We start from the raw sequence: 22,368 nt of genomic DNA, 5'->3' as shown, positions 1-22,368 counted from the left end.
TGGTGCAGGCCCTCAGACGGATCCCGCCTCCCTGAGATTGGCAGGACCGCAGACTGCGGGGCCAGGCTCTCCAGTTAGCGTCAGCGCCTGGGCGGGTCCCGGAAGCCTCGGGCGCGCCTGGTAAGGTCCTGCGGTATCCGCCTCCTTCTTGTCCCGTTGTGGGAGGGGCTCTGGAGCCCCAGGACTCTAAGATGGCCAATGACGGAGACCCGTTGGGCCGGGCCAGGTGGCAGACAATGTCGACTGTTTGTTTAAGAAGCGTGGACTCTTGTCCTGAGTGCACCGAAGCTTTCAGCCTGCGGGACGGTGGTGCGATTTGCATTAGAGGTGCAGGGTGGGAGAGGAAATGCGCGTGGAGACTGGGCGCGTGCAATGGTGGGAGAGGTGTGGGGCAGGGGTGCGGGGAGTGACAGTGAAGAGAAGAGGACCCATCGTAGAGTATTTAGGAGATGGAAGGTGAAGGTCTCTGTCCCCGATTGTGGATGTTCAGAAGGAGAAAGCATCATGACTCCCAGCCTTGGCCACCTGGCAGCTTACCTGAGATGGAGAAGAGATAGGCCGAGTTCAGTTCTGGGCATATTTAGTTGGAGGTGCCTGAGGGGCCTCTAGTACAGGTGTCCAGGAGTCAATGCAATGCGCTGACATCAGCGAGAGGCCCGGCTTTATTAGAGATATGGGAGTTCTCTGCTTCCAGCTTCCCTGGAGCTGCGGAGAGTGAGCCAGGGTCGCGTCTTCCCAGTGTGAATAGCAAGGATAGCCTCAGTTTCCCCTCTTCTGCGGTATCACCAACTAAATATTTGAAAAGGTCAATATTAAGGTCTGTTTCTTATCTTTCTTTTTTGTGTACTTATTGTTTCCTTTAAACTTTGGATATAAATGTTTAGAAGAGTAGTGTAAACAAAATGACAACTTGAAAGACCTTTTTGGAAGACATGAAGGGCAGCCAGGCTGTGAAGAAGGCCTGGATGGGGAATTAGGGAGCTCAAGATCTAGACCCAGTTTCACTCATTATTCTTTGAGCTTTTAGTTTGCTCCAAGGTGAAATGGGATACATCATAAATGTTCCTAGTGGGGTCTGGTGGCTCACGCCTGTAATCCCAGCACTTTGGGAGGCCGGGGCAGGAGATCACTTGAACCCAGGAGTTTGGGACCAGCCGGGGCAACATGGCGAGCCTCCATCTCTGCTAAAAATACAAAAATTAGCCAGGCATGGTGACGAGGGGCTGTTATCCCATCTACTTGGGGGACTGAGGTGGGAGGATTGCTTGAACCCAGGAGGCAGAGGCTGCAGTGAACCGTGATCACACCACTGCACTCCAGCCTGGGCTACACAAAGCAAGACTCTGTCTCAAAAATTAATAAAAATAAACAAACAAACAAATATTCCCTATGGCCTTGTGAAGAGCAAAGGAAGTAACTCATGTGAATACTCTCAGGACCCATAAAAGAAAAGACTAGTAAATTAACCCCAATTAAAATTAAGCACATCAGAATTTCAAAAAAAGTTAGATAATATGAGAAAAAAATCAGGACACACTTTAACACATAAGTTTTCTTATTGAACCAAGGGCTCATACAAATCATTAAGCAATTTTCAGACAACCCCATAGACAAAAAGAATGCATTAGATATGGAAAGATACTTTGTGGAAAAATTAATTGACATGACTAACAAAGCTATAAAAAGATGCAGAACCTCATTCATTGTTAGGGAATGAAAAATTAAAGCAAGGAGAGGCTTTTTTTAAAACCTATTGATGGGCAGACATGAAGAAGTTTGTTTATACCCTATGTTGGTGAGGGTATGGAGAAATAGTTATACACTGTGGATGAGAGTATAAACGTATGCAACCTCCTGGGAACAGAATAACAACATGTATTAAAATTTTACTCTACTTGTTCTTTGATCCAGTGACTCTTCCTGCACAAAGATGTATAAAATTAATCTTGCAACTGGAAGCAACCTATTTAACAGTATATTAAACAAAGTTACAGAACATCCATTTAGTGGAATATTATGTAGCCATCAAAATAACCTAGCACAGATGGTGGAAAGTGGGGGTGAAACAGATCCCCTGTAGGACTATAGTAGCACTATTTTGCTCCTAGGAAATGGGAACGTCTGGATATACAAAATATTTGGAGAAGCAAACTGTTTGTCCCTGAGGCCTGTGACAAACTGGAAGTAGGAGATTGGTGAGGTTGGGGCAGCCTTGGAGCAGGCCACTCATCTATTTTATCACTGGAGACTGGCACGGGGCAGAGTGAGCAGATGGTTGAAACAGAGGGAAGGTGAGAGCTGCCCACACAGTGGTTCCCAGGGATCTGGGACAGAAATCTATTTTGTAGTCTGTCTGAGGCTGCAGTTTGGAGCTGAAGGGGATGGAGGAATGACAGCTCTGGAGATTCCATTGATCAGAGCCCTTCCCACAAGGTCTTGAGAGGCCTCTGAGTCACCCAGTTGTCCACCAGACATCATTAAAGTCCCAGTTGAATTTTTATTAGGTGTATATGGGGGTAGGTAGTCCAGTAGCTTCTAACTCACACCACCACCAGACAGACTATAAAGGGGATGGGCCCAAGTGTCCACATGCTCCAATCTTACAAGGCCCTGAATAGAGTGCAGTGTCTGCTTTCCACTTAGACACTGATGAAGAATTGCATGCATATTTACTAAGTTAGCTTGGGCAGATGCTATGTGAATCTACAAATGTAAGCATGTCTATGTTTATTGTTTACTCAGCAACAGCTAATCATTACTCAGCACTTACTTCTTGCTAGCCACTATCCTAAGCACTTTACCTGTATTGGGCCATTTAACTTCACAACAATACCACAGCACCATTTTGCAATGGGAGTAGTAGGGTATCCAAGGCCATACAGCTGGGAAGTGGCAGAGCTATGGCAAACATTCAATTTCTCTTTCCAAAGGCCACGTGTTTACTCATATGCTTTCCTGTCTACTGCATCCTATGAGTATATGTAGTGTTAAGTGTGAAATGTGCAAAAATAAAACAACAACCTGCAAACTCTAAAAAGAAGGAAAACACACACACACAGAGTAGCTGGAAAATATTACCTTAGGCTAGGGAAGTTAGTCTTTTAGAGATGTGCAGAAAACTTTGCTCTAATTTTCCTGGCACTCGTGAATTCTGAGACAAAAGGAATGACTAAAGGAAGCATTCTGAGTTTACTACGATATTTACTGAACTACTCTTATCGAAAGGGATTCACTCTTTAATGGAGTCTGATCTTTGAGACCTGAGAGGAGTTTGTTATGTAGGTGTTTTTAGGAGAGATTTTAATAATGTTGTGGATCATGTCCTCAATAATAGTTTGACCAAAAGCAGAAACGTACACCCCCATGAACTGTTGCTAAAATACAAAGCAATGTTGTGAAACCACAGTTATGCAAAGGCATTTTGACAGAGTAGGTTTGTGGCTTTCTGTTCCTGCAACTTAGACAAGGGCTAGAGTTCAGGGAAGGGAAAGGGATAACTGATTATCATATGGTGCTTTTGTCAGGAGCTTTATGAGCTCCTTTCACAGCGATGATGGTTGATGTTTACAGAAAAATGAACAAAGGTGTTGAATAGGCAATCAATTATCAGAAGAGGAAATGCAAATGGCCAGTTGACTCAGGGAGAGATGATAACAATCAAAAGTGCAATTTAATTAAAATAAGTTGGTGTAATTTTTTCATCAGATTGGCAAAAATGAGATGGTGTGACAGTGTCAGGCCTTGGTGAGGCTATAAGGAAATAACCCTCTCATGCTCTAGAGGAAGTGTGCACAGACGTCTGGACTTGTGAGGACTAATAAAGGAGCTGCTAGTGAAAATGAACATGCTCATCTCTTATGAGCTAGGGATTTCTCTTTTTGGAGGACTGATACTCACTTCTAAGTAAACACTGGCACATGTTTGTGCCAAGAAGATACATGAAGATGGACATATAAAAGATGTTTAGTGCAACATTATTTTCAGCAGCAAAGAAGTAGAAATGATTTCAATGTCCATCAGTAAAAAAATGGATCATCAATATTATGTAGTTTATTCACACGATGAAATACTTTGCTACAGTTATAACAAGTTTGGTCTATTTTTTTGCTAAAAATATAAATATGTGCATTAATACATGCAGTATAATACTGTTTACTTAAGACGTGCTTACATATTGTTTATGGATGCTTATACGTATATACTCACACATACAACATATAAAACTATAAACGATTGATCAATGGATGTACTCCAAACTCTTCCTAGTGTGAAGGGAATGAGACTTTGTGTAGGGATTAGAGTAGGCTTTGACTGTATCTGTAATATTTTCTGTATTATTAATAGTAACAAAATGGTTAAATGGAAATAAAATTCCAATCTTGGCAGTTGTTGACCCTCACAGTAGGAATATTGGTGCTTGTCCCAGTAGACTTTGCACTATTCTATGTCTTTTAAATTTAATTAAATTAAAGATCTAACCCAACAGTAAGTGCCAGAGTGCATGTGAGCTGTGTTGTGCATTGGAGAGTGATACTCATACTTTCAATGCTGTATGTGTTTGGCCACTCTCAAATTTTCTTAGGAATGTCTCAGGACCTGCTTGTCCTCAAGTCCTAAAGAAGCACCTCCCCACTCCCACACAGACAATGGTGCTCCCACAGGTGTCTGAAGGAAAGGCCAGCCTTTTCCACAATATGTTTTAATGTCCCAGGGAGCTTGAGGCCACAGTCCCAGACCAAGCATCTGGAAGAGGGGACCATCATCATGAATCTCCCATGAGCATTTCTATCTCAAAAGCACATTTCCATGGCATTGTAGAACACTGAATCTTGAGCAGACTGCAACCTCTTGGATTTGTCATGTCAAGATATTTGAAAATACGTCCACTCCTTTTCCTAAATTTCAGGAGAGGTGTTAATCTGTATGTACTTTTAAAATGGTGGTATTTACACTGGACTTTTCTTTCTGTTTAGAATTGGTGATATATCTTAGAATATAACCCTGTGATTCATTCATTAGGACAATTCTTTCATTTATTTGTTCACCCATTCACGTTCAACAGATGTTTATTATCTGTGGTTGGCCTCCAAGATTGCTGCTCCCTAGTATACATGCCCTATATAATCTTCTTCCCTTGAGTATGCTGGCACTTGTGTATATGATGATATTTTACTCCCAGATAGAGTAAAAGTGAAGTGATTTTGAAGATGTAATGAGATCTCCACTTAGTTAACTCTGAGTTAATCAAAAGAGATTATCTGGGTGGGCCTGACCTAATCAGGTGAGCCCTTTTAAAAAGTGGGTTCAGGCTTTCCCTGGAAGGAAAGAGATTCAAAACTGAAGAAACACTCTCTTTCTGGCTTTGAAGATGCAAACAGCCATGCTGTGGAGAGGGCCTTGTGACAGGGAGTTGCGGGCAGCCTCTAGGAGTGGAGGGCCTCAGTCCTAGGACCCCAAACAAATGAATTCTGCCAATAATCACCTGAGCCTGGAAGAGGACTCTGAACCTCAAATGGGATGCCAGCTCTGGCAGACACCTGGATTATAGCCTGGTGAGACCCTGAGCTCAGGATCCACCTAAGCTGGGCCTGGACTCCTGATCCATGGAAACTGAGATGATAAGTCTGCATTCTTTTAAGCCTACTAAATTTGTTATGCAGTAATAGAAAACGAATACAATATCTAAGTGTCAGTTACTGAGAACGCAGAATGAATACAACACCATTCTTGCTGCAAAGACACAATCTGGTGGAAGAGACAAATGTTTAAAAGACACAATTTAGAGTGAAGAGAGTTATCCTGGAAATTTGAATCAGGGTGTGCTCCTGGTTAACCATGGCAGATTGAACACACTGCTGCCCAAACCCTGCAGAATGCCCGTAGAAGAATCCAAGGACATCAGCCCATAAAGGTGAAGATAATGTGAAGGGGGCGGGGGGTGTGCGGGGAAACAGCGCTGTTCTTCCCTCTGGACTTATTGGCTGGGTGGTGTAAACCCGGCATTTTCTGTGGCTGTGATTTCCTTCTCCATTGACTACATGGAGGAAGCCTGTTGCCAGTAGGAGAAAATGAGGTCAACAAACATCGAAATAGAGCAGAGAGGTGAAAAGAGATTCCCGAGGATGCCTTAATGCTCTGGCTCCAGTTCGGCCTGAGGCTAACTTGATTCTCATCCTTCCCAGTTAAGCAAACCAGTAAACCTTAGGGATAAATCATGGATTACTTCCAATCTAAGTGTTCTGATTTATTAATACAGATATACTGCCCAGTTAGCACAGTAAAATACGTTCTCAATAAATGTTATTTACTCTTGTCATTACTAAACTGATTATTCATACAAACAAAGCATTGTGATATCTTTAAGGGTGGCCACCTGATTTGGGGTGCTTATTAGAGAAGATGACTTTTGTCTGTTGAAAGACAGCATTGCAATACAAACAGTTAACTCGTATCATTCTGATATCTCACGTGAGGCTTCAGCAGGCAGGATGAGATCTCTGGCTTGCTTATGATTTGTGGTCAACCCAAAAGGAGGCAAAGCACTGAATTTCATTGAAATGATCGCCTGATGTGCTTCTGGATGCAAAGAGCCCCAAGGAAACAATCCGCGCATGGGTGGTAGTGTTGCAGTGGGTAGCGTCAGACATGAGCAGACAGTGGGGGCTCCTGCCAACGAAATGTTGTAGGACAAAGTTGGGAGACACCTAACAGAGTGAGTTCAGGAAAGTTCTTTATTAAAAGGTGATCACCTGGCTCAGTAGGACTAGTGTCCGGGAAAGTCTGAGCCCTGGACAAAGAAAGCAGCCACCTTTTAAGCAGGCAGTGGCTGGGAGCTACATGAGGCAGGAAGCGTACTTACAGAAGTGAGAACAAAGGCAGTTGATCAATCTTTTACGTTTATCTGCACTACATGTTCCACATCCCTTGGAAGCCATGTTTCTGCATCAACCTTGTAATTTTGCAGCTGCACTAGGGAGGTGACGCAGGAACTCACTGAGCCTCAAGGAATGTGAAACTAGCAAGTACAGATAAGGCTTGCTGAGCACAGAAGGAAAAACAGGCAGTTAGTATTCTTCTTTAATTTACACTATTGGGGAGCTACACTACACTTAGCTTTTGAAGGAAAAAGTAAAAATTTTTGGTTGTCTTTGATTATACTTGTAAAATTCATGAATTCCTTCTTCAACACAACCCCCAGGAATGTCAGGCGACCATCAGGTGATGGTCAGGTGGCTGTTAGTTGTCGCTCTAAAATAATAATTGGTCACAGCTGGCACCAAGGAAAGACAGTCTCCCAATAGATAGAAAAAACCTGAAACTGGTGGTCAGCAGCTTCCCGATGAAATGTCAGGAGTTGGGTGAGTGGGCTCAAGGATGCGCACTAAGGAAAGCAGTAGATCCCTTCCTACTTTAATGGAGGTAGGACCCCTGGAAAGATGAAGGGGATAGACCTGCAGTGGCCCAAACTCATTTGATCTGAATGTAGCACAGCGAAAGCAATATAGATAAAATACAGGGGCTCTCTTTTTTAAAGATAATGACTAAGTTAGCAAAGAACTTGAAGTCTTCTTATATAAGGAGACTTATAAAAGACAAAATTGAGCATTCAATTTTGTAAGGTAAGGGAAGAACCTTGAGTGAGCATGTGCACAACGCCAGTAAAGACACTGCGCATGCTCCCCTCCCAAGCGCTAGCAGGCCACTACTGCGCATGCGGACAGCCCACCCAAGGGAAGAAAGGGAAGAACGGGGGAGAAGTAACGCAAGACACCAGAAGCATGACAATGTGTAAAACCCCAAGTCAGAGGTCAAATGGCGCACTCCATCTCTCAAGTCGCCTGCTTGCCCCTCTACTAAATATATTTTACATTCTTCCATTCCTGCTTTAAAACTTTTCAGTAAACTTTCATGCCTGCTCTAAAAGTTGCCTCAGTCTCTCCTTCTGTCTTGTGCCCCTCTGCCAAATTCTTCTGAGGAGGCAAGTATTGAGGTTGCTGCAGACACGTGATGATTCGCTGCTGGTAACATACTTTGGTACCACCTAACTCGGATACATTTGGCTAACAGTAGCTGTAGAATAGGTACCTGTAGCCCTGTCGGCCTCAGGGCCTCAGCTAGCAGCGGCTGGCCATGCCCCTCAGGTCTCTAACACACATGTTCACTTCTTTTTCCAGAAAGGGAGATGCCATGTGCTGGCCCAGCACTCCAATAGGGGCCTGACCTCTAGGAATGGGACACTGGAGGAAGCCTAGACATTTGAACAAATCAAGTCATCCAGATCCATGGTCAGCTCCTGCCCCGACTTGGCCTTCCTCCTGCTGGGCTGGCCCACGGACCTCGGGAACCTGCCCTGGCTGTGGGTGACCTGCAGGTACTGGTCAGCACTGCTGTTCTGCTGGTCACTGCTGGATGCTGCCGACACAGAGTCAGATTCCGTGAGGGATGGCTCAAACCTGGGCTTCCCTCTGGGCTTCAGAGGGAGCTGTGGGTATTGGAAATTCCGGGATCGTGGCTTTTTGGGCACATAGGCTGGCCTCTCAAGGTGACCCTCAAAATCTTCCTTCCACGACTTGTAGTGCACCCTCCCCTGGTGCTTGGGAGCCAGGTTCTGACTTTCGGACCTCTCCCCAATATAAAAATCAGGAGCCCGACGGAGGTCTATCAGACAGCGTGGGGGAAGAGACTGTTTGATCCAATCTCTCCTTGGCGTCTCCTCCTCTTCTTCACTCAGCTGTGGGGAGGGAGGCTGGCGGGGGACCCGGGATGCATATTGTCGCACGTTCCTAGAGTACAGCTCCACAATGTCACCTGAAGCATCTATCTTGAAATGTCTTTCTGGCCAGACATTTAGATGTTTTTTCTTGTAAGAGTCACGTTCATTAATGACATAGTATCTGGGGGTGTGGGGCTTGGGACCCTGTGTCACCAAAGTCAAGGCCTCTGGTCCACGGTGAGGTGGGTTCATTTGCTGAAAGTCTTTTCGGAAAAGAGGTTCTGAGTGTACATCTTCGATGTGCTTTGTAAATGTCATAGGTGTGCGTGATCTGTTCCTGTGAAGGTCGCTGGTGCTTGCACACAGACCACGCAGATACCTGTAAGACAGGGGTGGTTAAGTAGCTGTGGCTTTGGTGGTCTCAGAGCCCCACACCTGAGGACTGTGACCTTTCAGTGGTTCTCTGAGCATTTTCACTGAGGCTGGTTCCAACTGGATAGTGGGTGTTCTGTGGATTGTGAGCACAGAGACATTTGGGGGACTGGGCTAAACAGTTTTGTTTACTGCTGGCATTTTCAGAACCCTAAATCAGTGATGTACACGTGAGTCTCTATGAAGAGTGCAGAGCAAGGGGTACTGTGCTAGTGTATTTCATCACAGAGCCCTCTTTGTGTCAGGAGGCACATAGTGGGACTAGTGTCTCTGAAGCACATGTTAGGAACACAGTTTCTCATCCTTTCTGCTAAGCAGCTGTCTGACTTCTCAAGCACTTCTCTGAGTTTCCACGGGTGGCTGGAGGGGAGTTGTACATATTAAACAGTTCTTCCCTGGCCAGGTATAGTGGTTCACACCTGCAATCCCAGAACTTTGGGAGGCCAAGGCAGGTGAATCACTTAAGGTCAGGAGTTTGAGACCAGCCTGGTCAAGATGGTGAAACCCGGTCTCTATTGAAAATACAAAAAATAGCTGGGTGTGGTGGCAGGTGCCTGTAATCCCAGCTACTTGGGAGGCTGAGGCAGGAGAATTGCTTGAACCTGGGAGGTGGAGGTTGCAGTGAGCCGAGATTGCACCACTGCACTCCAGCCTGGGTGACAAGAGCGAAACTCTCTCTCTCTCTCGAAAAAAAGAAGTTCTTCCTGATAAAGACTTGATCTGTATGGTGGCTGTGGCTTGACCACTAGTGGCCTCCCAAGGAGTGTTTGAACCCTTTCTCCTTGTCAAGACCCCATAGAGACATGCAGACAACTCCTTATATAAGAAGACTTCAAGTTCTTTGCTAACTTAGTCATTATCTTTAAAAAAAGAGAGCCCCTGTATTTTATCTATATTGCTTTCGCTGTGCTACATTCAGATCAAATGAGTTTGGGCCACTGCAGGTCTATCCCCTTCATCTTTCCAAGGGTCCTACCTCCATTAAAGTAGGAAGGGATCTGCTGCTTTCCTTGACCCCATGTAATACATAAATGGCCTTGCCAATAACTTGACCAGACTAGAGCTAAAATATGGAAGATCTTGCCAATAATACGACCAGTGTGGAGCTAAAAAATAAACAGTTATTTTCTTAGCCTAGACAAATGTTTATCCTAGGTTGACTAGAAGGTTTGCTTACAAGTTAAATGGCAGATAACCTAGGAGGAAGCATTTGTCCTGTTTGATAAACTTTGACACCCCCAGCCCGCCTCCATTTCTTCTCAGTACCAGCTGTCACAGTCTCCTGACCCCATGTCTTCTGGGAGAATTAGAATTTAATGGCCTTGGCCTCCTGAAGCTGCTGAGGCCTCAAATCTTTCACTTTCCAGGTTTTCATCTGTGCTGCAGTGGAGCCTCACCTGTTAGTTTCATGCTCTAGCCTGGATTTGGAGACCCCAGGGAGAGGTGAGCTAGGAGCCCTGTCCCCTGGCCTGGGGCTCTGGGGCATGGACTGTGCGACTGTCTCTATCCTGCCACCCTTGCTGCTCCCTGAGTCAAAATGGACCACGTTGCCGTTGTTTCGGGGTGTGCCCGAGTGTGCTGAGGATAGCTGGCTGGTAAGATCACTGTTGTTTGGAAGCTTCTTGGTGCTTTCTTCCTGGGTCTGGATTCGGGCTGCAGGGAGAGGGAGGCATTGTGAGAAGACAGGTATCACTGAGCAGGTGACACCTTCAGGTGAGGTGAGTTGCAAGAGTTTTATGACATCCAAGAGTTGGTCCACAAACAATTGAGTTCACTTACAAATACACCTAACCAGTGGGCAACAAACATTCTGTAATTCAAATGATTTCATCCCTGAAAGTTGGAGCTGGGAGTGTAGGAGGAATCAAGTGAACACAGGGCTTTATAGTGCTCCATCTGATGCTCCCATGAGGCAAAGCAAGTACTTAACAGATTTGGGCCTCCAGTTCCTTATCTATTCAATGGAGATAATAAAGCTTACACAACAATTACGATTCTTTGGAAACAGTTCACATGCATTCTGAAAAAAGATGTGGTCTTGAGCTGGAAAATGAACACTGGACAATGCTATTGTTATCCTGAAACAGTCTATGTGGGTTCTGGCTTTTGAAGGTGACCTGAACTAAATTTAATTATGCTTAATGGCAAATAAATGATGACAATTAGAGAGGCGTTTTATGGCGTGAGCCACAGCCACTTTCAGTAGTCATTAGCAATTGTAGGCTTCTCTCTGAAAAGCTGATGGAGCAAGCAAGCATAATCCTTAGGCCTTAGGGCCCTTGCTCAGGCATTTTTCTGGAGAGGAATAGGTCCCTTCCAATTAGTGAAGTATTGCAACAGCTGTGTGAGCTAGCCCCTAGAGCCCTTCTAGGTCCCTTTCTCATTCATGTACGCTGTGCCATGTTAATGGTGCCCAATAAGCCTTCTGGCTCACAGCACTCTGTTAGTGGTCCTGAGAAACAGATTCATCTCCTTCAAGCTGCCCTTGCCCACTTTCTTCCCTTCAGACCACAGCAGACTTCTATGCCACATGCTTCCATTCTCCCTGCTCTGCAGGGGCAGGACAGAACCTAAGGAGGCTCAGGGAAGGGACCTGAGAGGGAACATTGCAAGGAAGAGATGGGCCACGGAGAGAAAGTACACAAAAGTGAACCAAAGAGATTCTTTGGGTTTTCATCCACATGAATGTGCTGATTTTCCTCTCATACTTCAATACTTCCTTCTGGTTTTACATATGTTTTGGGATTATTCATGGGCCTGGATATGATATAAAAATTGAAGATTTAGAACAACATTTATATCCCTAGACTTTATTTTATTGTGCCTAGTTACTTGTGAAAAACCACAGGTTATCAGGAATTTTTATTGGTAGTATACCGCAAACTACCTTAAATGGCTATCTTTTTAAATGCCCACTAACTGAGACAGCAGATCTCTGCATTTAAAAAAAAAATTAGGACAGGCACGGTGGCTCACACCTGTAACCCCAGCACTTTGGGAGGCCAAGGTGGGTGGATCACAAGGTCAGGAGTTTGAGACCAGCCTGACCAACTATGGTGAAAATATAAAAATTAGCCAGGCATGATGGCATGCACCTGTAATGCCAGCTACTCAGGAGGCTGAGGCAAGAGAATCACTTGAACCCAGAAGATGGAGGTTGCAGTGAGCCGAGATCACGCCACTGCACTCCAGCCTGGGTGACAGAGCAAGACTCTGCCTCAAAACAAAACAAACAAAAAAAAGAAACAGAAATACTTACCTTCTACCATCTGGGCAACCTTTTTCTTATCCTCTGATCTTGCCTAAAATGCAAATGATATGCATGTTTGTTTTGGCTTTAGCAGGAAGTAGTAACAAATATTATTCCTGGGGGAAGAAAAAAAGATTTACATGCCATAGTTCTTACCTTGGACCATGACTGTACTACTATTGCCCCTGTGGACAGTATGTTCTGGGCTCGGGCCTGTTATTAGAGTGAATAAATGCAGATACCTGAGAGCTGAAGTTTTATGCCTAGCCAATTTTATTTAGGGACAGCTAATTAATAGACCATATTTAGATTCTGCCCATAATAGTTTGCCTGAATCACAAAGAAAAAAATATAGATCAACAACACTGGAGATATATGTTTCCACCAAAACAGCCTTTGTAACTCCAAATGAATTTCAAATTAGAAGCTAATTTGTATTTCTTTGCATGAATTGATGTTTGTGGGAGGTTTTTTTGTTTTTTGTTTTTTGTTTTTTTCCTGATAGAAGTGGAAGGAGTATTTTTGCATGGGTGAGGTCAGGGAGGCATCTGGGGTGCCAAATTTCAGGAGGCACTTATTTTCAGGGCTGTGAAAGGATAGAGTCAGCATTACACTTACAGAGCCTCCTAAATGTGGTGCTTTGGGAGCCTCACTGGCCTCATCCCAGTCCTGGGATCCCTCCTGGGGGTCTGGAGGACCCAGGGCACTAAGGGAACACCTGGGGCATGTGGAGGAGGAGAAATTGTGGGAGTTTTGGGAATGTGTGTTTCCCTAGGACTGCTCTGAGAGAGGGGGTTTCAGTCCCGCGGAGAGAAGGTAATGACAGCCACAACAAAAGGATATGAAAGAGGTGAGGCTTTAGGGACAAACAGTGCTGCTGGGCTCAGATGCCCACGTTGACAAGGATTGGGAAGGGGCCCTTTCTCTCCCTTGCCAATCTACCAGAGCTCGCAGAAGTGCCCGGCACACTGAGGGCTTGGTATGGTCACAGGAGGGCACTGAAAGGCTTGAGGCAGCAAGGTCCCTTGAGGAGGAAGAAAAACAGGAGCAGGCTTCTTCCTAGCAAAGGTGAGCCATCCCTGGGTATTCTTAGAAATAACTCTTGGACATCTGGGGATTGGTGGCCTTGCACCATAGTGGGTGGCCAAGAGTCACAGAACCTTGAAGATGTGACCTCACTTGTATTCCCACGCTGGTGGGATATCAGTCATGTGGTTGACACACACTCATAATAGCAAAGTTCATTAAATACTTGCGTTTTGGATCTGCATTTTGAGCTGGTGGTTGCTGAGCTTTAGCGACCGTGCGATGCTCTGGAGATAATAGATGAGCATGCTGGGACAGAACAACACAGGACAGTGAGTGAACTGCAACTCGCTTTTCTGCTTTTCAGACCACATTGCCTGCAGATAGTTGGCAGGAATGAGAGGCTCCCAGGCCAGATGTGGGCTACCCACTGACCCTCCACTAAGGACAAAATGTATCAGCAAATTCTCAAGTCAGTGAGCGGTTGGGAAGGGGCTGCTTTTGTTTTCTTTTCCTGGCTTTCCACAGCACCCTCATTGACCTGGAATTCTGCGCTAGTGATAGCAATAGGGAAGACCTGAAAATGGGGGAGAAGTTTTGCAGTCTATCAAGCTAAGAGTACAGGATCCACTCACTTTTATTTTTTTCCTTTAAACCAAAACAAGCCAAAGCTACTCAGCTGAGTTGTGAAATTCCTTTTTGGGATTATTTAAATTTCTGGAAAATGAGATGATGATAATAATGGCATTCATCCCCATTCTAGTGATCACAGTAATTGACCAAATGGTGTTGATGGATCAATAATCACCTCGACAGCAATGGAGTGCTCCCTCACGGCCCCTCGCTGAGACCCAGTGGCCGTGTCTCCATGGCACAGTGCCTCATGTGACTCTGGTGTGTGACTCAGAGTCCCTGTTGAGATCATCAGGCTCTAAGCCTAAGTGATTTTTGAATGAACTAATAAATTTTATATAATTATTGGAAAGCAGCATTTTCTTGTTGGCCAAACACACAGAAATCCCTCCAAAGCTGGCAGGTGTGGTACTCACAAAAGCAGGAGTACCCCGGGCAGGATGACCACGGGGCTACTGATGTGCCCAACCACGGAGCCAAACCACACGGGAAAGTCTTTCTCAATCGTTTCTGACACAATGTCATAAATTTTCTCTTGTCCACTGTAAGAAAGAAAAACATAACTCCAGATTTTATTGCTCTTGGCAGAAAGATGCTGCAAGACATCAGAAAATGGCTGGATGCCTGGAAGCCAATTCATAACATTCCTCAAATGATTTCATATCTAATTAATATGGAGGATGGAAGATGGGGTCATTAATCACATTGCATGTATGTGTGTGTTCTAATCATGTACACTAAGGTAGACTAAATATTACATACATGTGTCAAAGCTGACTTGAATGCTAGATGAAGATGCTAGAGGGTTTTGCTTGAATACAGCTGGATAATATAGAAAAAAAAGTGCTGTGCACTGTGTTTTAATAAAACCATTTTGTGTTTTGACCAGGTAGAATGTCCTCTAGCACAGAGCCATGCTGTTTTTCTTTTTCACTTTAAAAGGATTGTATTTTTTAACATGAGCACAGAGATGATTAAACTAAAGGTAGCCTGCTATTTAAGGAAAGAGAACTGGTCTTGAATTTAAAACATGTGAATTTGCAATCTTTCTATCCTGTTTACCTGCTCTGTCAGCCGGGAGGACAATTCAGTTCAATATGATTTAATTCCCCTATAGCTGTCAGTCGTTTTGGGCAGAGCTGGGAACGAAACTTACCTGAATGGCCCACAGTTTAGAGATGGCTTGTATCGGACAATAGCAAAAATAGTTGGCAGCATGCACAGAAACAGCATGAACAGGAGCATTGACAAGTAGAAGTTGTTGGATCTGCAGATAAATCAAATGCCATGCATTAAGTTCACTCCATAGCCAGTTGCCAGGGTTGCATATGCCCAAAGAGTTGCCACAAAAACAGTTGCCCTGACTCTTTGCAAACTAAAAATCCTCCTCTCAGGGTTACCTATGAATGGATCTGTCATAGGATCACATGCAGCTTAGAAACCTAGAAATCAGTATTCAAAGGAACTTCAGACATCTCCCACACAACCTGTTGATCTAATAAACATTTGCTGAGCACCTGTTCACCTCAAACCATGAGAGTGGTGAACTCACTCTGGCACCCAGGAGTTCCACACAGTAAACTCAATTTATGGAAAAATCTTAGAAGCATTGCCCATCCATCTGGGTCCTTACCTAATGGTTCCCTCTGCTATTCCCAGGCTTGAACTTGTCTCTTATGTCTCGGGATGGTTTGGCTCTTTTGTTTATGGTTCCTGACTCTCTCACTTGGGTGTGATTTGCACTCAACTTCTCTGCACGTGGCTGCCCAGGGTATGTGTTCTGTCTGATTAAGTCCTGGTCCCTGAGCCCTAAGCTAGTGTCAGGGAGTTTGGATGCCCAGGGCTCCCCTGAGGGCAGTTTAGACCTGTTTGGTGTGCCAGGCCCTGTACACAGTTCAGAAAAGAGAATGAGGGGTCAATTTAGTTACTTTCAGCTAGTACTCTCTGTTGGTCTGTTTCTCTGTCTCTCTCTCATGAAAAAGACTTGACTAGAAGAGAATAGAAAATTTCAGAGAGCACAGAATGTAGTAAGAAAGTGGTAAGTTGTGAAACTTCGTTCTCTTTCTCTATCCACAGACACACATACATACATACATATAATAAATATATATACATATATACAACATATATAAATATATCAAAACATATATCTCTGAATGTATTAACATATGTGTGCTGTCACCAGATAAAATGTAAATGCATTGTCAAGTAGGTCATGAGCAAAAAGTTTGAAAGCCACTGATACAGACACACATAACCATTATGTCAAAGTAAAATAACTGAATCAAAGTATTTAGAATGTGTTATGAATTCACCAAAATGACTAAAATTAAAACAGATAAAAGAATAAGTGTTGGCAAGATTATAGAACAATTGGAACTCTCATATAATGCTGCTAGATATGTAAACTGGGGTGATCATTTTAGAAAACCTTTTGGTGCTATTTGCTAAAGGTGAACATATGCATGCCCTGTGGCCCAGCAATTGCATTCCTAGGTATATATGCAACAAAGACATTTAGGATGTCCAAGACAGCATTACTCATTATGGCTAACAGCTGGAAGCAACCTACATGCCCATCAACAGGAGCCAAGGATAAAGAAATTGGGGTGTATTTCCTCAGTGAGGTGAATCTCACAAACACAATGTTGAGTGGAAGCAGTTGGGCACAAAGGAGCACATATCGTATGTGTGTGATCACGTTTGCATCAAGTAAAAGCTAGGCAAGCCTAATTATGCCATTAGAAGTTGGCAGTGATTAGAATCACATGCAAGTGGGCATGCTCTGAGTACCATTTATGTTTTGTTTTTTGATCTGAGTGCCTTGTGTTCAGTTTTTGAAAACTCATCAGGCTGAACATTTATGATTTGTATACTTTTTTCTAAAGGATTATTAAACTTTGGCAAAAAGTTTTAAAAGTGTCATGAGTTCAAGAGGAGTGAGGATTCATTGAAAGAGTAAGGCATTGGAAATGGCTCTTGGAGGAGATAAAATTGGAGGACAGGCAGGATTTTGACAGGAAGAGAGTTGGGGGGACTCCTTGCTAGAGGACCCCTGGGTAAGGCAGGCATGGATTATATATATATAGATATCTGCATGATCAGATCTTATTCTTACTCACCTTGAGGCTCGAAATACTTGCTGATGGGGCACATTGCAGGTCAGCACAGCCCAGCTCCTCAGGTACATGAGCCCAATGAGTTTGAGAACGTTGAATGCTGGGAGACATGGGGAGAAGAAGGCCCCCATCCTGGAACCATGAGGAAGGTCAGTTTGCATCTGTTCTCTTCCAGCCTATCTCCCAGGACTATGGAAGCCCCATGTAGGAACATGGTTCTAAGACTTTGGGGCTTACACCCTATGCTTAAAGAACTGGGAAAGCCCCTGAAGTCCCGAGACCACAACCCTCCACCTTCTAAAGATAAGACAAGTCACTGAAGGTGGGTGTTGATCCTATTTAAAAATATTCTCTTTGCAAAGGACAACTGTTTGTCTCTCTTTTCACAGTTGAGCAAAGGAAAATCCTCCTCTGGGAAGGAGGCAAATAATGGATAACTACTGTTTGGGGCCAGCTCCTGGTTTTGTTTATCTATGAGGAGGACTACGTTAATAAATTACTGACTTTCAGGTTTAATCAACATATGTTGAGCACCTAGTTTTGCTGGATATGGCATTAAGCATCCTCACACATTTCAGTTTGTTTACTCTTCTGCAATAGTGAGAGGAGAGGTAAATATCCAGTTGATAGACAACAAGGGTAGATATGGTGAAACCAAAGACATGTTGCTAAGCCAGACCTTGTATCATCCAAACCTGGGAGACTTGGGGAGTGAAATAACTGAGCCCACAGGCAAGAACCAGATGATCCCAGGAAAGCTGGGACTTATGGTCATCCTGAAAAAAAAGTCAACTAGGCGACAAAACCCATGTCTTCAGACTTCAGTCTAAATCAGTTTATATTGGATATGCATTCAATCTAATACTTGTGGAATTTGAGTTTAGTGGTGTGAAAATAAGTGTAGACATAAGAATATGTTTCATAAGTAAAATGTTTCTAACAAGAAATGTTCAGTTGTCACTATGTTGGATGTTAGGCAAGACACTTAGCTTCTCTGCATTTCAGTTTTCTTATCTTTAAAAAGGGGAAGGTAATGGCAGTTACCTCATGGGTTTACTATAAGGATTAAATTAGTTACTATAGGTAGAAAAGTACTTGATAAATAGCACTATTAAATAAATGTCACATATTATTTATTTTTATTTATTTATTTATTTGAGACGGAGTTTTGCTCTGTCACCCAGCTGGAGTGCAGTGGCATGATCTCGGCCCACTGCAAGCTCTACCTCCTGGGTTCATGTCATTCTCCTGCCTCAGCCTCCTGAGTAGCTGGGACTATAGGTACCTGCCACCACGCTAATTTTTTGTATTTTTTAGTAGAGACAGGGTTTCACCATGTTAGCCAGGATGGTCTCGATCTCCTGACCTCGTGATCCACCCACCTCGGCCTCCCAAAGCACTGGGATTACAGGTGTGAGCCACTGCACCTGGCCAATGTCACATATTATTTTTAATACTGTATTTGTAAAGATGTTTTGCAAAATACAGTGGACTATAAGAACACAGAATTTGACAGGAGGCATATTACTTTATACCTCTCAATTGCCATGTATTTTACTGAATTACTATGAAGAGAGATAGTGTTTTCTGGATATATGGAACGTCCCAGGTTCTTCTTTTTTGTTTGCTTGTGTTTTAACAAATAGCACTATTTCTGGTCCAACAGGTAAAACCAGAGATGGTGGGATCATTTAAGGAGCTCTCCATTGCGGCCCACAGACACACGCATATGTGTGGGTGGGATCACAGGACCCCTCCAGCTCCTCAGTGTCTTCAAGGACAGGATTGCCACGGCCTGGGAGGTGCCATGGGTGAACAGACTTCCCTACTTCCTGCCTCCCCATGGGTGGGCCTGCAGTCTGGGGGATGGCTGTGCTCCTGGGCCCAGTGTCTAAGTGAAAATTAGAAGGAAAATGGAGGGAGGGTGGTGAGCGAGGACAGACTGGCCAAGGTCTCCCGCAGCCACTCCTGAAGTCCTCACTAAGGAGAAGCAGCCTCTCCTCCCAGCCTTACCCTAGTCCTCCCTAAGAATATATTCTGCTAATTTCTGTGCAGATTTTTTTTGGCTGTGACCAATAGTAGCTTAAACATGGATTATTTTCTTTTTAGTTTCTTCCTGCAAATTTCTTAGGAAACCATCAATAAAATTAATATACATGTGAAATAGTTCTCTTGGAAACATCCTTTCTTAATGCTCATGACTGTGTTTATTATGGCCGTGTCCCATCCAGACTAAGTAAATTAAAATCTTAGCCCAGATGAGATGTAAGCAAAGGCAAGAAGAAACTTTGATACCTACCAAATCATTCCTTGGTTGTAGACTAAATGTAGCACATTCTCAGCTATTTTGAATTCTCCATATTCAGGCTACAAGAGAAAATAAACTTGTGCATTAAACAAGTTCCAAAGTTCTTTGCATGAACCCATTTATTACAGACACTTATATAGACTTCTTTGCTTTTATGAGCACTTAGAGATCAGTGCTTGTGGGGCCCTCCCAGCAAATGGTAAATGTTAAGAAGGGGTGGGGCTGGGCATTGTAGCTTGTGCTGTAACCCCAGCACTTCGGGAGGCTGAGGCAGGAGTTCAAGTCAGGAGTTCAAGGCCAACCTGGGCAACATAGTGAGACCTCGTCTCTACAAAAAAATTTTAAAACTAGCTGGGCATGGTGGCACATGCCTGTAGTCCCAGCTACTTGGGAGGCTGAGGCAGGAGGATCGCTTGAGCGAGACCCTGTCTCACAAAACAAACAAAACAAGGAAGTAGAAGCTCAGCTTTCTGCACCTGTCTCCTCTTCCCACTTGCATTCTCTTTCCATGTGTGCTCCTCAGCTATGCTGGACTGTTTCCCAGCCTCAGCATGAGAAAGGATGGATTTGGCCATATAAACTTTCCCAACAGACACAGCATTTTACTTACAAACTTGTTTTCCAGATCCCAACACCAGTAGTCACTTAAGTACCGCACAAAAAGTCCTCGGAAGAAGTCTATGAGCAGAATGCTCGCCACGGTGAAGAGCATGTCAATGATGGAGAGCTTCAGCATCTCCTGAAACACAGGGTGTCCCTGGATGCCACCATGCCCCACCCTTCCCATGGTCACTCTTCCTTCGGGGTGCTCCTAATCTCTGTTCATTGCTGTGGGCCCCAGCCAGTGGGCCCCTCCAATGGCATCCTCATTTCCCATATTTGTAAGTTGCAGTGGGCAGAGGACTGGGCTTCTAGTACATAAATGGTGCTCAATAAACATTGGGTAATTTGAATGTGAATTTTGATATCTGACGCCAGCATCACATGAAACTAGGAAGGAATATAAGGTCTGTGGTTCTGAGCTGCTGGAGACTCGAGGCCGGCGACTCATTTCCATGGGCTAATACCTTGGGGTTGAGGTTTTCTGTACAACATGGTTAAGGGTACAGATTTTGGAGCAAATTCCTGGGCTCAGGACTTCATTGTGCTCTTTACTATCTGTGTCCTTGGGCAAGTACTTGACCACCTGTGCCTCAGTTTCCTCATCTGTGCCTATAAGGTTAACAATAATAGGACTCTTATGAGGACCAAGCATTTAGAACAGAACCCAGCACATGGTCAATATTGTCTGAGTCTTTGCACTGATTATTTTTCTTTTCTAATTTTGAGACTTGGAAAATCATAAACCTCACTAAATTTTTCTTTCTTTTTCTATAAGATGGGGCAGGGACAGCTCAGAGAGTTGCAGGGGTTAAGTGATGAGATGGATATGACAGCACTTTGTAAGGGTAAAGAGAACCACCTGACCGACGTATGTCTCCCAGCACTGGTCTTGTGGACTCTGAGGGTAGAGGCTAGTCCTGTTCGCCTTTATGAGAGGCATGGTGTAAGCTGAAATGCTGGTCTCTTCCAAGGCCCATGTGCTGTTTCTCCTGAGCCCCATTCCAGGCCGAGATGTGGACCATTTCTCTTCTTCAGGGGCTGTCCTGGTTGCAAAGGAGGTGGTAGAATCTATCCAATGACTTGTGTTATTTTTGGTAGCCATTTCCTAGGGAGAGATAGAGGGAGGGAAGGAGGTGAGAAAGAAAAATGGTGGTCCACATATTTGTAAATGAGAATCCATCATGGACCCCAAGGGTGTCATTGCATTGCTTGGGAGTAATCATTCCTCCTCTTTCTCTTTCTAGACCACCACTTGACTAGACTTGGCCCCAATAAGGGAACACAGTGGTATAATGGATAGTGTTTATTCATCCCTAGTAAGGGTCAGAAACTGTTTTAGGTAACACGTGTTAACTCTACTTATCCTCAGAAGAGCTTTAGATAAGGATTATTACCCCATGTTCAGATGAGATTGAAACTCAGTGAGTTGAAGCCTAATGCTCAAGGTCACGCTGCTAGTAAGTGTCAGGTAAAGACTCAGGTCTGTGTAACCTCAAAGCCCCAATGCAGAAAAATGACTCTCTGTGGCTTCATCTGCCTGTAAGCCTTGAAATTTGATGTTAGTGTGATATGCCTTGGGCAAACAACCCTAAAAGAGCACCCCCTCTCTTCCTCCCTTTCCTCCACCATTCAGGATATCCTAATAGGTGGGACAGGTTGAAAGTGGACAGCAGGCTGGGTGTGATGCCTCATACCTATAATCCCAGCACTTTGGGAGACCAAGGCAGTAGAATCGCTTGAGTCCAGGAGTCTGAGACCAGCCTGAGCAACATGGTGAAACCCCATCTCTATAAAAAAATTTTAAAAAAATAGCCAGATATGGTGGCATGCAGCTCAAGTCCCAGGTACTCTGGAGGCTGAGATGGGAGTATCACTTGAGCCCAGGGAGGTTGAGGCTGCAGTGAGCAGTGCTTGTGCCACTGCACTCCAGCCTAGGCAACAAAGCGAGACCCTGTCTCAAGAAAGAAAAAAAAAAAAAAAGTGGACATCAAAGCTACCCTAGGCTGGGAGCAGATACTCCTGCTGGGCTGGGATAGTAAGTCCATTCTGAACTGTTCCCCATGAAATGATTATTCTGTCCTGACTTTCTAAGTGAGTCCCATGGCCTGCTGCTCTTCCTGTGATCGTTTGCAATAGCTGTTGATAGCCTTTTCCCGATGGGATTCAAAGAAATGGGGTAGTATGATATAAAGAGTCAAAAATTCTGGAGTTCTCATCCCAACACCATCACTTACCAGCCATGCACTGTAGCCTGAATTTCTTTATCTGGGAAGCAAGGATAATT

At 44.2% G+C, this 22,368-nt stretch overlaps 1 protein-coding gene and 1 long non-coding RNA gene across 4 annotated transcripts in view; one reads left to right on the top strand and one right to left on the bottom strand.

Moving 5' to 3' along the window:
* Positions 1–36: 36 nt before the first annotated feature.
* On the top strand, positions 37–21,861 carry LOC117070290. 3 transcript variants are annotated; one of them, XR_004431860.1, is made up of 5 exons: positions 37–120; positions 10,513–10,740; positions 17,349–17,495; positions 18,840–19,019; positions 20,107–21,861. It is a non-coding gene; the product is annotated as an uncharacterized LOC117070290 (long non-coding RNA). The 3 variants fall into 3 exon arrangements; XR_004431858.1 differs by lacking the exon at positions 20,107–21,861 and having other exon boundaries at positions 18,840–19,785; XR_004431859.1 differs by lacking the exons at positions 37–120; positions 20,107–21,861 and adding an exon at positions 1,276–8,371 and having other exon boundaries at positions 18,840–19,785.
* The window catches only part of TMC3 (transmembrane channel like 3), a 40,791-nt gene continuing 26,470 nt past the window's right edge, over positions 8,048–22,368 (bottom strand). The window contains exons 13-22 of the mRNA XM_033189216.1: positions 20,944–21,189; positions 20,092–20,220; positions 19,473–19,540; positions 17,177–17,305; positions 15,211–15,321; positions 14,471–14,596; positions 13,652–13,730; positions 12,405–12,447; positions 10,543–10,798; positions 8,048–9,092 (exon numbers count right to left, since the gene is read on the bottom strand). Coding sequence (XP_033045107.1) covers positions 8,249–9,092; positions 10,543–10,798; positions 12,405–12,447; positions 13,652–13,730; positions 14,471–14,596; positions 15,211–15,321; positions 17,177–17,305; positions 19,473–19,540; positions 20,092–20,220; positions 20,944–21,189 — 2,031 coding nt within the window. The 3' untranslated portion in view covers positions 8,048–8,248. The remainder of the gene's footprint in view (positions 9,093–10,542; positions 10,799–12,404; positions 12,448–13,651; positions 13,731–14,470; positions 14,597–15,210; positions 15,322–17,176; positions 17,306–19,472; positions 19,541–20,091; positions 20,221–20,943; positions 21,190–22,368) is intronic.

This window comes from Trachypithecus francoisi, unplaced genomic scaffold (genome assembly GCF_009764315.1).
Source record: "Trachypithecus francoisi isolate TF-2019V2 unplaced genomic scaffold, Tfra_2.0 Lachesis_group3, whole genome shotgun sequence".
Taxonomy (NCBI): Eukaryota; Metazoa; Chordata; class Mammalia; order Primates; family Cercopithecidae; genus Trachypithecus; species Trachypithecus francoisi.
The sequence above is the reverse complement of the archived record's forward strand: the minus strand, read 5'-3'. Positions and strand labels throughout refer to the sequence as shown.